At 41.1% G+C, this 14,958-nt stretch overlaps 1 protein-coding gene and 1 long non-coding RNA gene across 2 annotated transcripts; one reads left to right on the top strand and one right to left on the bottom strand.

The window, feature by feature from the left end:
• Positions 1-1,204: 1,204 nt before the first annotated feature.
• On the top strand, positions 1,205-7,600 carry LOC146205743 (uncharacterized). Its single transcript, XR_014703222.1, has 3 exons — positions 1,205-1,292; positions 3,190-3,314; positions 7,305-7,600. It is a non-coding gene; the product is annotated as an uncharacterized LOC146205743 (long non-coding RNA).
• A 274-nt stretch (positions 7,601-7,874) lies between these two features.
• On the bottom strand, positions 7,875-13,357 carry LOC146205742 (protein C10). Its single transcript, XM_084590402.1, has 3 exons — positions 13,141-13,357; positions 12,863-13,039; positions 7,875-12,673 (listed from the first exon to the last, which is right to left on the bottom strand). Exons 1-3 carry the CDS (start codon positions 13,190-13,192, stop codon positions 12,546-12,548), a joined length of 357 nt encoding a protein of 118 aa, XP_084446528.1. The 5' UTR covers positions 13,193-13,357; the 3' UTR covers positions 7,875-12,545.
• Positions 13,358-14,958: the final 1,601 nt, after the last annotated feature.

The following is a 14,958-nucleotide window of genomic DNA, read 5'->3' as shown; positions in this document are numbered from 1 at the left end:
GGCATAAACTTTACCGACATATGAACAGTGAAAAAAGTTATTTTGATTAAACCATGAACGTTCTTTATGATTAAAAAAAACTGAAAATGCCCAGTTTTTGGCATTCTTATTGAACTAAGTAAACGCAGAAAAGGCTTATATGAAGGCACAAATGAAGTAAAATGAAAGAACCCCCCCCCCATCTGCGATAATATAAAATAAAATCTGGTACTTTGTCTCTTTTCCACTTGATTTAATAATATTTCAATGCAAGCATCTTTTAAGTCTTCATGGAAACTTTGAAAGGTGCTTACGTGAGGGTTTTTTTTTTTTTATACAAAATAAGTTGGCAAAATAGTATTCACGCAATCGAAACTTGCCCCTTTCGAAGGAATCGGAGATGGTCACTTTTAGGGGCTGGGATGTTTCGCGTGGAATGACCCATCAATTAAATGAAAAATTGTTCATTGCCTCTGCTGGGCTGGGCCCTCTGATTTGCTCTTTCACTCATCTTTGTCTAGCTGTGCAAACTGGATCAGATGCCACTAGTTGCTAATTGGGAATGTACTATTTTTTCAAACTTTATTGGTGCAAACAAAATTTTCATATTAGATTTTATGTAGATATTTCAGCTACCGTTATTTGGGAGTAGCGAGTTTTTTCCCTTGATACATAATTTAGGCATTAATTAGGTTTAACTACATTATATTGCTGAGTGGTAACATAAATACAATGATTTTTCCCATTTCTTGATCTCTGCAGTGGTAAAGGTAACATATTTTATATCAACTTAGCTTTTAATTGCTATGTTACTGTTGTGTGATGTGTGAATTGTAGTTCAGTATTGTCTGTGCACTGTAGGCAGTGCCAAATTGCAAGCTCTTGTATAAGTTGATGCAAATGTGACTTAATGTATTTTTTGATGTAGCTAACGCACACACACACACATGCATAGGGCTTCGTTGAGACCTTGTAAGTCTTGGCAAGTTTAGGAGGCACACACACAAGTTTTCTGAACTTTGGAGAATGTGGTATATAATTATTAGTAGGGGTGTGTGAATGTTCGAAATTTTGATTATTGATATTTGATTCATATTCAAAAAACTGATATTCAGAATTTTACACGCATATTCGAAAATAACTGAGCATATTGAAAACTTTCGATTTCACTGCTGTTGCGAAGCACTGCGCGCTTTACCGCAATGCTTGTCCATGGGACTGTGCAGTGAAGCATCCTCAAAACGCAACGGGGCCGTTTTGTAAAAGAGAGACATTCCTTTTTGTGAAGAGGACCCTCCTCCAGTCTGCGCAAGGTGAAGTATTGTGCAGTTGTTCATCAGGCAAAATTACTGCGATGCAAATCATTTTGGCAGCTTTTTTAGGCCCATTCAATAATTATGCATTCTGATAATTTGGACACTTTTCTGGTCCCTTGAAGGCTGAATTTGTGGGAATTTACTACATTCAGTAGCAATATAACAGCTGCACCCTGTTTCATGCAGTTCCTTCCTATAAAAAAAAACTGTGTATGGAATCCTGTATAAAATTTATCCTGGATTTTTCTCTGCTGTGCAATTCTAGTTTAATTTTATTTGCATATTTGCAAATACTATGCAAATTCCGAAATAAACAGTGAACAATGTTTGCTGTGCTTTAATTTTTCTTTTTTTTTCTTTTTTTCCACAAACCACATATTTAATATTCTGAGGCATTTTTTTTGCTCATTTTGTATTCGATTTGCAGTAGAAAATTTCAGTATTCACACACCCGTAATTATCAGCGATCATAAAAGTTATAGCGCATCAAATTCCGCACTAACGAAAGGGTGGCCAATGATAAATCTTAAGGGGTTGGTACAGTATTTTTCGCAGTGTAATTTTGCTTTGGAACTGTGTGTACATTAGTAAACATAAGACACCACAGTGAATTGGTCAGCACTCAATAATTTTTCATTGAATTTTTTTTTTTTACTTAGAGATTCAGGTTGTGAAACGAAGGTTCTGGTGTCGCAAGTGAGCATGAGATCATGTGACGGATGCAAAAGCTGCAGTATATTTGCTGCTTTTTGAATCATGCAAACTCTTAGGCTAAGCACTAGGTTATAAGTCTGAATGACAGCAACTGGACAAGAGCTATTCTATATTTTGTTGGTCTCACACTCACGTGCAACGTTGGAACTATGGTTTGGCAACCTTGAACCAAAACTATAAAGCAGAATAAATTTAAATATAACTTGCTGAGTGTAAGCAATTTTCATGCTGTGATCCATGTTTATTAAACTCTTACACTTATTGATGGTAAAGAAGAAACGCCGACCGAATAAAACACAAGTCTCTTGTTATGTCGTCATTCCTTCACCGTAAATATGCTTGTCCCCGACCAGACGAGATTTCGTCCAACTCTCGACTTCAGTCTTACACTCATTTCCAAAGCAGAGACATTTTAAGAAAAATTTGTGCTTGCTCCTTGCAGGAACTAAAGATAACAGTTTTTTTTTCTTCTTTGTAACGATCGCCTGATACAACTTAAGTTTGCAGTGACAGCTACACACAGTCCCTCTGTAACAAAAAAGTAATCCACTGTTAAAGCTTTCCTTGTCACCTAAACAAAAAGCCTACCACCAGGCAAAATTATAAGCAAGAATTATTATGCCTCTGGCTTGATTTATGTAGTCAAACATCAGAAAGCTGATTTCGATTACTGTTGTGATTGGTCAGCAGAGTAATACAGGCTGCTGCAGACCATGGCCCATTGCTACCGCCTGCATTTTATGTTGTATCCTACCATGATGAGAAAAAAAGCTGTTAGCTTTGACAAGGTGTCTTTTTGTGCGTTACAGAGTATAAGACTTTTTTTGTGCGTTTTTTTAACGTTATCAGGTGGTCTAGCCTACAAATGCTCTTTCTTGAATTCAAGTGCAATGTGTGCGGTGGTGCAACATACCTAGTTTCTCTTTGTATATATTTCATATATATATATATATATATATATATATATATATATATATATATATATATATATATATATATATATATATATATATTTATATATATATATATATATAATATCCGATGGAATGTGCTGTGGGATGAAGCACTTCACTTAGTTTCTAGTTAGAAGATACGTGAGAGCCTTGTGACATAGAAGCATCAACACTGTACAAACACATGTAATACAGTGCCACCTTACCAAGTACTCCTATATATGCAGGTGTCTCTGGGAGACATTGAGGAGCACAAGCATTCGCTAGCATCTGGAGCAAAGCTGTCACCTGGCAAGCACAGTATCAAGGGGTTGGGGCACTTCTCTCCAGACCCCTGTGGAGATCATGTCATGTATGTCATTTCTCTGCTTTGCATTTTAAGCATTGAACATTGTTTTATGTACATGTTATTAGCATACTTATGGCAGTTATTCAAAAGATGCTGTGCCATTTCCTAGCTGCTATTGTGTGATAAAAGAATGTGCTTTGCCATGGACCAGTGCAGCTGTTATGGCCTGACCACAACTACTCATTCATAATTTAAGTCAGCTTCATCCGGTGTTCAGGAGAAGCTCCAGAGATGAATTAATTTCTAATGAGGGGATTAACTACTCGTTACCATACACCCAAGTGTAGCAAATAGCTACAAATGCAATGCAGCTTTCTAAAAAGTTTCGTAGTTGAAGAAATATTCAATCTGGAACTATCACCTGTCCAGGGCACTTGTTCTACTAACTAAACTAACCAGGCCAGCCAGTAAATGAGATGTTAGGGCTAGAGTGAATTGATCAGCTCGAAGTAAGGACGATGTTGGTCCAATCTTTAGGGAAGCCTCCAAGGAGGAGTAGACTTGTAATAAGGGAGTAATTTTTTTTATAGTCATATGACTATGCTTGGGTGAATGGTAATGAGTAATTACTCACATTAATTGAACTTGGTTGCATCTAGGTAAAAAGCTGCATAAGTTTGCATAGCATGTTAGTACATGTGCTCATCAATTCCTTAGGCATTTCCGTCTTTGCGTCATAGTTTAAATATATTCAACAGCTCTTCTTTATAAATCTTTACTCATCGAGGTAAACTATATGACAAGGTCTAGAAACTTGGTGTGAATTGATGTGCCATAGTGGCTAGTGCCGTGCTGCTGAGCTCAAAGTCGTGGGATTGAATCCAGGCCACGATGACTGCATCTTGATAGAGTCAAAATGCAAAAAGACCTGCGTGTTTCTCAATGTCTGTACTCATTAAGAATCTCAGCTGTTAGTCCAGAGTGGCACTATGGTCTGTCATACCTAGTATGCAACTTTGGGATGTTAAGCCCCACACGCCTACATTCCTGCAAACTTTCTGAAAGACAAAAATAGAATGAAAAAGACAAAAAAGGTACTGTGCTCTAGATGCCTGTTCTTTCTGACTTGTCTCAGCCAATTCTGCATATTGTATTGCTGAGAAGCAGGCCTCTGCACCCTCCCGTCTTTTCTGATTCGAGCCCAACAAAAGTTCCATGCTGTACTTGCCAACAGCTTTCTATGGCACTGTAATAGAAGCTACTGGTGCTGCCAGCCATCAGATGCCAGACCTGTGTCGGTGCCAAAAAAGAGCAGCCTGCTTGTGGAAGCGGTCACGCCAAAAGCTCCTTCTGCATTTGCACAGAAAGGGGGAGCTTTGTTGCCTTGCACCTTCACACAAGGCTAGTAAATGGGACCTGGGGTTTTAGTGCTAGTATGTTAATTTTTACAGAATTATTTATCTCAAATAAATCTTGCTGGATTTTAAACAAATTTTAATTTGTTAAAAAGAGTAAGGTAGACCTTGAAGGCTGTTCACGCTTAATTACTACCTCTTGTTGCATGATAGGCTCATCAGTCACAATCACTGTCAGTGAGCAGACCCATTTAAGTAGTCTTAAAATGGCTGCTATATAGTAGTAGCTGAAGGAAGCAGTCAAGTGCACTATAGTTTGCGCCTCACCTTACCCAATTTCTTCAAAAAATTTCGTGGTACTTCATTGTCCAGTGAGAAGTTCTAATAACATTTTCTGGGTATGTTATCATCCTTTGATATTTGTGGAAGAGTGAGAAACTTTACGAACCAAAATTTGTTTTTCCTCCAAAGCTTCTAATGGTTTGTAACTATTTTAAGAATTTTTTTATTCATATTGGCTGAGAAAACTGCAGTATATTATTTGTTATGTATTCGTAATTCATAACTGTACCACAAAATGCACCTTCTTGAAATTCTTAAGTTATTTTTTGTGGTAATTGCACAAATTTTTTTCTGGCTGGCCTGTACTACCCGTTAAAAATAAAGTATTAGATATGAACAGGCGTTTCAGGAACCATTATTTAATTTGTTAAAAAGTGCATTTTGCTGCATAATTGGCAGTAATTTTTCTACTGAGATGATCCAAGTAACAAAAAATGATGGCTTGTAAACAGATTATTTTATTAGGATGTCATGTTGCAATTTTCATTTTAATCACCGTACTACCATTCCACTGCATAAGAGGCTCACGTAGGTTACAAAGCGGCATATACCAACCATTTTTTGTTGTGAAGGGCTTCTGCGTTTCATGCAGACACTGAACAGTTTGGGCACTCAAAGATGCTTCTTTTCCAAAAAACTAATGACAAGAGTTGTACATGAGTTGGGAAATACGATCGAATGCATGTGCAAATCCATGTTAAATATTGCAAACTCGATGGATGGTTTTCGGTCTGTGCGACTAGAAGTTTATTTTCCAACGTACTGCAGTGGCAGCAGCCAAGTGCTTTGAGCATCTTTTCATGCAGGAAATGCAGAGCTCAGTCTCCGGTGCCGCCAGGTACCCTCAGGTTGCAGTACATGGGTACAAAGTTTCAACTGACCTGGTCCTCAGCTCCTTTGGTGTGAAATGCTTGGAAAGTTTGGTTTTTGAGCCACCTTGCACGCACAGGAAAATATTATGTGCCAAACCAAGCTGCCCTTGTGCCATTAAAATCTACCACCGTTATCATAATTTTCAGACGCAACACTTATGAAAAGCAGGCTGGAGGTAGAGACTGTAGTGTGGCGGTTTTGCACCAGCTAGATGGGCTCAAACTGTGAAATGGACCCAGCCACGACACTGCTTTAAGCACTCGTCACTCACTACTGTTCACATTGGAGCAATCAATAATGTACTCAGTGACAGGGTGTCTTTGCGTTTCAAAAGTGGCAGTTCACCTGCTTAGGGAAGTGAATTGGCTTTGCAGTCTGCAATGCAGCAAAGGTGGTTCATTACAGGTTGGAAAACTTGGCGATGCATACCAACTGCAATATTGTGGAGCGCATTTTGATTGCACGTTTTACTTCCTGGCAGAAGTGTTGAATTAGCTTGGATATGCATGTATTAAACAAATGCTTGGGCATCAAGTATGCAAGAACCTCAGTACTTAGCCATGTTTTAAATGTTAGATTTCTGCTGATACCAGCCTATTGAGGTTCTGCAAACTGGCTAGCTAACATGGAGTAGCGTCATCCTAATCAGTTGAGCTCTGAAATTTTTGAAAATTAATAATTATAGGGAGCACGCAAAGCTCTCAAGCTTGACTCAGATTCACACAAAGACCTCCAAGGGTTTTACGTGAATGTTTATGTATGTACAGATAGTTAAACGATACTCGCAATCAGCATAAAAGCGGGCAGTACCTTTTTTGTAGTCCTGTACAGCTACCTCCTGCAAGAGGCAAGCGAGGAGAATACTTACTCTTTGTTTTCTAGTAACAATATTGGAAATAAGACTGTCAAAATCATTTCTGGATCCCTATAACAATGCTTTGGAGCTTGCAAACATTGTACCTCAGCAGGTGCCTATTTGATGATTTTCATGTATGTGCACAAAGAAATTTGGTCTGAAGCCAGCCAGTGGCTATATTCATTTTTTATCAAGGTACTGTATGGGCAAGAAAAAATGGTTTGTTTTCATCTATTCACCTGCCAAATTTCTAATACAATTGTAAATGCTAATATATTTCATGTGTTACATGGTTTGCGGCAGCAATATGTATACTGAATGTCAAAAATTTATTAGTCATGATAGCTGTGAAAAACTGAATTTTTTTCATTTCCACATCATGGAATAAGATATGTATGTAGCCAATGTTTTGTATAAAAGTGCCGCAATTCTAGCTCACTTCCCAAGCCATAAGGAAATACATATTCATAAATATAATCTTGATGCATAGTAATGAGGTAAGTTAATTAGGGGAGGTCTTGCATTCTAGTAGGTTCCTACCTATTCTTGCCTTGTCTTCATTTACTGTCAAGAGCCATTTTTCTAGATGTGTACTTGAAGTATAATGCACCCCTTTTGCTCTTCCAGGAAGAATGGTGCTACTTTGTCTTGTGGGCAGCTGGTCAAGGATTCGTCGGTTAAGTCGTCACTGTATTACAATGAGTACATTGTCTACGACACCAAACAAGTCAAGATGACTTATCTTGTCAGGGTAAAATTTGACAGGCTTGGTGCAAGATTCCATTAACCACATGTTCAAGTGTGCCTACTGCCCAGTAGTAGGGAAGCATCGTTCACCATGTACATATGTTGACAAGTAAACATGCTACTGCAAGAAATAAACAGCATTGATGTTTGGTGTTGAATTGTCTGTGTGGCTGACCCTTTTGACACTGCAAAGCATGAAGGGAAAGGAGGCGTCCACATGCAGCTGTTTGCTTCAGAGGTTTTAACAGGAAGCAAAAGAATACAATTTCATGTATTATTAACCACAATGCAAGCTGGCATGAAAAGGGCATTTGAGTTTAAAGATGGTGCAGGTTACCACAGTTTGTATATACATTCAAAGATTACACAACTCGTTCCACTAATGTTCACTATTATTCATCCTGTTTATGGAACTGTGCTCAGGTGGAATGTATTCAATGGTGAATGAAGTTCTACAAAAGGGAAAATGATCTTTATTTTTGTCACAAATATATCTTCTGTACAGCGATTCTTGATGAACACAACTCTGAAATGTCATTCACACATTGCAAAGAAAATGTTTCGGGAAATAAATCTGCACCATATTCATTGCTAATGTATGACATATATGCAAGCTTAACAATTACTACTATGAAGAGGTCGCCCCCCCCCCCCCCCCCTTTGTACTTCAGAATTATTGTGAGCTTCATGCTGACGTCAATGTGTTATGTGGAAATTGTTTATAGTCATTATAGTAATCACTGTGCTGCTCGTGGTTTTGTTTCCTGCATTATATTCACACCCAACCCTGAAATACCTTTTCCACACTACAGTGACTCAGTGGTTAGGGTGCCAGACTGCTGATCCCGAGGATGCAGGTTTGATCCCGGCCTTAGTGGCCACTTTTTGATGGAGAAGAAACGTGCCTCATGCAGTGTGCGATGTCAGTGCACATTGAACAATCGCAGGTGGTCAAAATTTCCAGAGCACTCCACTACTGTGTCCCTCATGGCCAGAGTCTATTTGGAATGTTAAACCTATTGCCGAACAATTTTGATGGTTCATTCCAAGGCATTCTGCAGCTTGCATTGAATTAAAATGACACTTTCCTAGAAGCCCATCACCACCTTCCTCTCTGGGTACAAGTCGAGTGCTCAAACCACTGAGCCACTGCGGTGGGGCATTTTTGGTTTATGTAGCCTATATTAGGATATCTTTGAGCCTGCCCAGTTTGCGGTATTTTTGGTACATAGACTTGCGGGCCCTATTTGTGGCAAACAAGCCTCAATGCCATGCATACAAGCTTTTCATAGTTATGGCACAAGGACATGGGCAAGTTGGTAGTTAAGTGCGGAAGTCTCAAATGTAAACACACACACAAATAACAATGGTAACTCTTTCACATGACTGCAAAGTCATGCTCAGAACATCACAGAAACTGTTACACGTTTCATAAGGAGCATGCCAGTGATGGCCACTGAACACTAGCTAACCTTCCAAAATTCAGCTTTGCAAGCAGGTGTGCACATTCTGCGATATGTGGCCCATAAAGTGATGCAGGCAGCAATAAGGTATGTCAAGTGCTGGAGAATGAATGCTAATGACACGCCACTTGTAGCAGGTCTCTACTATTGGGCCAGAAGACCAGTGATTGTGGTTGTAGCAGCTGCATTTTAATGAAGACAAAACATAAAAAAGGTACATACCCACATGCCACGCAATGTCTGTGCATGTCGAAGGACCCAGGTAGTCCAAATTCATTCAAAGCACTGTACTACTGAATCACTGAAGTGTGTGTCACACTGCACTATTCAATTCAACAATATACTTTTCTTTTTTTTTTTTAAGGTTCTCCCACAGCAGTCCTGACCTTGACAAGTTATGACATTCAGACTGTACAGCCATAAACACGTCTGTTGCATTGCAAGGTACTAAGCAGTGCATAGTGCTTGCAAAACCCATGCAACAGCCATGCTATAATAGACTGCTATCAGGCCACCTCTTTGTTTTTTGACAATGCTTAACAGTCACCCAGTGGTAACACTTTTATGATGCTACAAGCAGCTTGCTAATGCCAGGAAAAATAGTGAAAGGGTGATGGCTGAAATAAACACGGGAAAGAGATGAAAACAGCTTTATGGCTCTGAAGAGTGGTTGAGAGCATATTTTCTATGTTCCGTTATCTCTTGCCATTCGTTGCATCCTTTTGTGTGTGTGTGTCTGATGGTTAGTTTTTCTCACTGAAAATAAAACTCCAGCACTGGTTTTTCATGACTAATGAGAGCAAGCTGTGTAACATCAATATGTGCCATCAAAAAAGGCACTGTAGTGTTTGTACATGAGGTTTAACGTTCCAAAGTGGCATTGGTTATGAAGGACGCCACAGTGGTGGGTTTGGGCAATTTTGACCACCTGGGGTTCTTTAACGTGCACTCACATCACACAGGGCATGGGCATGTTGAATTTCGCCACAGCCAGGATTAAACCCATGTTCTCGGGCTCTGTAGTTGAGTATCTTAACCACTGAACCACTGTAAAGGAGTGTCAAGAAGAAAGGTAATGCAGCATAGTACACACATAATCGATCGTAAAATACTCGTAATGCATGGGCTAGGCGGCACCTGTCTGAGTAGTTTCTACCAAGCTAGCAGCGCCATTACTGACCATGCATGTGATGTGCTAAGCCCTGCACCTCTGGCTTTCAAACACAATGATGTTCAATGGATAGCAAAAGCACTGACAATGAGGCTATTTAGCACTCCTTAAAGGGCCACTGTCCACCATCCGGTCGGAAAAATTTTCTTCCCTGGTGACCGTGGGGCTTCGCCCCCTGAACTCAAGGCCGCAAAATGTTTTTGAAAAGAGTAATTAATAACGCAGTTACAGCCACCGCAATCACCCAATTATGTAGTGTTTCTCTCCTCTTGTTCCCTCGCAAAGGTTTTTCACTCTTCTGTCCGGTCGTCTAGCTTCCGTAAGACAAATTCCCCTTCCTCCTCTGCATTTGGAGGGAGGTGGGGCATGGTACTCTGCATGTGCAAAAACGAAACAGGCGAGGTAGCATGTGCCGCTGCATTCAACCCGGCCGTGGTGAGGGAAAAGCACACAGCAAGCGACGTACACAATTAGTCATGTACGCCCATCCTTCACCAGTCAGCGAGACGGACCAATGGATGTCGTTGCCATTCTCACGTCAGCCTAGCGGCCCGGCGGGCCAGTGTAGAGAATGGGGAAGCTGGTTCCTCGAAGGAGAGAGCTTTGATTTATATTTTTGCCGCTTTGCAGTGCGCATATCACTGTTGCATTTAGCACAGCCTATCTCCGATACCTGATCAAAGCATTGGGCTCCTTTGCTTAAAAAGTCATACCCTGGACAGTGGCCCCTTAAAGCAAAATTTCACTGAACTGTGAATGTAAGAAATTACACTCAATTCCAGCTAAACTCTGTGGTTACAAGTAAGTGTTGCAAGTGCAGGAATACGGACAAAGTCTTTGTACTACTTTATATAAAAATCACTGTCCATAACATAGGCTTTCAGCACTCTTCCTACTATTGCCACCACTATTGTGCAGCTCTTCCAGTCATCAGTGTGCAGGAGCTCACTACACATGAACAGCAGGGAACCTTTGAAAGGTGCAGTTACAGTAAACTAAAACAATCATTAAACGAGTATCAAAACATGCTAAATGAGGCTGAACAAGTAGCAATCTGAATCCACATAGTTCTCTACATGGGAAGATAACGCTCCTTTCACTTCATAAACAAGGCTACAAACTTCTCTAGCAAGAACGAATTTTCACCCATGAGCTGTCAGAATTCCTAAAGTATTTCCTCTAGAGCATCAACTTCAGCATCAATCCAGCATTTTCACCACAGTACATAATTGTAATCTCTGTACAAGTGTGAGCAAATGTCATATCCAGGTTGCTGCATCAAAGAGAGTAGCCTGAGCCAGCTTACTCGACACCTTCCTGATCAATATTAGTTTTGCCTGAATGACACATTTTTACGCAGACTTTGGTGAACACAAAAAATAATAACTTGCAGATACTTTGGATAACACAGCCGAATAGCCAGGTGCTATCCACAATTGTTTTTCCTGAGCATAAGCTTTCATTTGTGAATACAACCAACATTAAAAATTTATGGAATACAATTAACTTTATTTTTTATCCCAGGGCACATTTCTGAAAATTTTATAATGTACCGTGTGCAACACATACAGAATAAGGATGCATATACCAAACACAGGTTGTGTGCAAACTCATGGCAATGGAATTTAAAAATTTTGTTGATAATGTGCTCCATAAACTTTGAAATGTGGGTGTAGACAGACTATGAGGCTTTGCATATCCTGACTGCAATCAGATGTCACTGATTCAAACAACCCTGCATAAAATGCATGATTGGCAGTTAGGTCTGCACAGACAGCCACTATAAGGCAAACATTAAAATGGTTCTAACAAATTCAATTATGTTAAGCATATTACAATATGGCACACTCCGGCAACAATGCTCGAAAAGATGTGTCCATACATCCCAAAGCTCTTGTTCTAGCATATCCTGACACTAATGCTAGCGGAGCAGCCTTAAAAGGCTAATAAGACTTCAATAAACTGCTAAATTGCATTCTCTTGAATGCCTCATATTATGAATGTAGTGCATTACTGGCTCAGATGTTTTTTTTTTTTTTTTTTTTTTTTTCTGGCGATGCTAACTTCAAAATCTGAGCAACACATACACAGAACTGGTGATTGGATAGCATCTCGAAATTAATAAGCCTGCCAAATAAAAATAAAACGTTCCCTAGGTCCTGGCATGTTACGCACTGGTCTTATACATGCATGTGGCACTACACATCCACTATGTGATGCACCAAAGAGGGTTTTTTTTGGAAAAGTCCAATGACAGCAAATGAAATGAGCATTAAATGACAAATCACCGGAAGCTATAAATGATTGAATTTTGACATGAGGAATAAATTATACAGTTATGGGCTACGGCACACCGACCTTTCATTAAAATGTAATAAGACGCTACCAAACAGCATGAATACTAAAAAAAAAAAAAAAAAGAAAATCTACATAGCACAGGCACACATGACTCGAGCAATGACTGGGAGTAAACAGAAGTGAAATAAATTAGTTGTCTGGCAACGAGGGCGGAACCATGGGCGGGATGAAATGAGCCCGAAGCTCGGCGTTCAGCCGCGCAATTTCTGAGTGCTCCCTTTCCATTTGCTTGATGATTTGGGCGAACTGCAAGACACCTAAGAAAAGCAAGAACACGGATGGTTCAAAACTCTTGTACGGCTGGTGACCAGCGCGATTACATTACCCATACATTCTCCACTATTCACGTCACTCAGACAGAAAAACAAAATTTACTAAACTGTAACGACGCAGCCAGCTGCACTCATACTCAAACAAGCTGGAGGGCAGCGTAATGTTTTACATACCTTCTCCATCACGAGTGAAGCCGTAGCTTTCAATGACGCCCATTTCTATCTGTGTTAGCAGTGGGAATACAACCTGCATGTGCTTAAGCATGTCATTTCCAGCCAGGTCTTTGGCATCCTGAAGTCTAGCGAAGTTCTCAGGCTGGTCAAACGCAGCGAGTATGTCTTCCAATGCGGCTGGAAAGGGTTCATTGAAATGGCGAAGCAGAAAAGAACGCCTTCAGTCGGCGCACACAAATTTAAACCACTAGCAATGAAACACAGTTCGGCCAAATTACCCTTTGCCTTTTCAGAATCGAAGTTTTCTTTGAAGGTGAGGTTCGCCGACATCGTGAACGCAGTTGAAGAGTTCGCTAAGTGGCGGATGAGATGACCGAGAACCGAGAGCAGCAGATGGCGGGCGACCCGGGCGGCAAGGCAATCTGGCAAATCTCACAGCCTCCTACACCGGGGCGGTCCTTCGGTCCTTCGCGGCTGTCACGTGTCTCTACGTCACCGCTTAGATATGAGTGGACAAGAGCATGAACAAGTGCCCAATGCGCGGGATTTTCCAGTCTCCACGGCTTACGGCATGCTAGCTGACTTCTCCTACTCCTCCCACTTATTGTGAATAAATTTTTTTCAGCCAGCAGCCAGGGGCCATACGCGGGAAGGTGAGCAGCGCGGCATCGAGCTGGAGGAGTGGAAGCGTCCTTCTTCTTCTGCCTTGATACATGGCACATACCCACGAAGGGGGATTGGCCACGGTTCAGTGTGGACTGCTAAATGTCCTACACAAACTGAATTAGTGCATTAAAGTAATTGTCAACTAAACAAAAACATAAGATTTAAGATCACAAAATTGATTGAAAGAAAAAATACGAAGCAAAAATTTGGAAGTTTGTAAATTTGGAATACAATTAGCAAAGGAATATGTCCGCAACTGTGATGTAGTTATGTAAGTACTGATACTTCTAGGGACTCTAGTACTGACAAGGAAGCGTCAAGGTAGATGCGTCCCCTCGTGCGAGCAAAGTACACGCCAGCACACACGCTTCTTTTTTTCCCTAGCAGATGACAAAAGGGGCGGGCAGGCTAGCCATCGTAGACAGCGCGGTTTCAAACCAGTGACGGCTTGCAGCTGCCCTCGACAAACAACAGAGCAGTATGCACACTTTCTTCCTTTCTTTTTGTAGCGTTAACTACATTGGCCGAGGTTCGGTAAAGAGCGCGAGCGGTCGGTGCTTGACGCACATCTGCTTTCGGTTAGGGCGCGCAGTTTGAATGCCGAAATGCACTCCGCCATGGCGCGCAGTTTGAATGCTAACAAGCGCTGCCGTACTTGCAAAATTCAGCCTTCTGAATTTTGCAAGTACGGTATCGCTTGGTAGCAGGTTTCTTTCTTCTTTTTTTTTCGAAAAGTTTGCCACAAGGCATAAGTTGAGAAAGGGGGAATGGGATGCAGGAGATAGAAAGTTAAAAGAAGGAGTGAAGTCCAGTTGCGCTTATGTATTCGAGAAGGTTGGCAGTGTAGCGATTGTCCATTGTCCATTTCTCATAGTCACAATCGCGATTCCACCGCAGGCCCACCTTCATAATTATCCGTTGCCTAATGTGAGTCGTTGATGGACACATCCACAACAATTGACGCACATTGCAGACGTCAGGTGGAGTGTCACAGTGAGGGCACCTGTCAGTCACTGGTAGATCTTTTTCCCGCCATCGATGTCGAACAGATGGGGTCAGAGCCGCCCCTGCCCGGATCCGGCGCACTGTTACCTCCTCCTGCCGAGTAAGACTACGGGGGAGAGGGTGCGAACACGGAGGAATGAGAGCGCGTGTTCGCTGGCGCAGAACTTGCGAATCGGAAACGTGGGACAGGAACGGATCTGGGGGAAGAGGGGAAGGTGGTGGATCGCCTGATGTGTTTATGTGCGTCATAGCATCCGCTTGAATATTATGTGGATCGCGAGCATGGCCGCGAATCCAGTGTATGCGCACAGGACATGGGTACTTTGAACAGAGCAAATGTATGGACTGTGTTATTTGGAATGTGCGTCGAACGGCCTTAAGCTGTTGAAGGGCAGTGAGAGAGTCTGTGTAAAGATGAACTGCAT

This window comes from Amblyomma maculatum, chromosome 1 (genome assembly GCF_055883805.1).
Source record: "Amblyomma maculatum isolate TAMU_Amacu chromosome 1, ASM5588380v1, whole genome shotgun sequence".
NCBI lineage: Eukaryota > Metazoa > Arthropoda > Arachnida > Ixodida > Ixodidae > Amblyomma > Amblyomma maculatum.
This window is presented reverse-complemented; position numbering and strand designations above follow the sequence as displayed.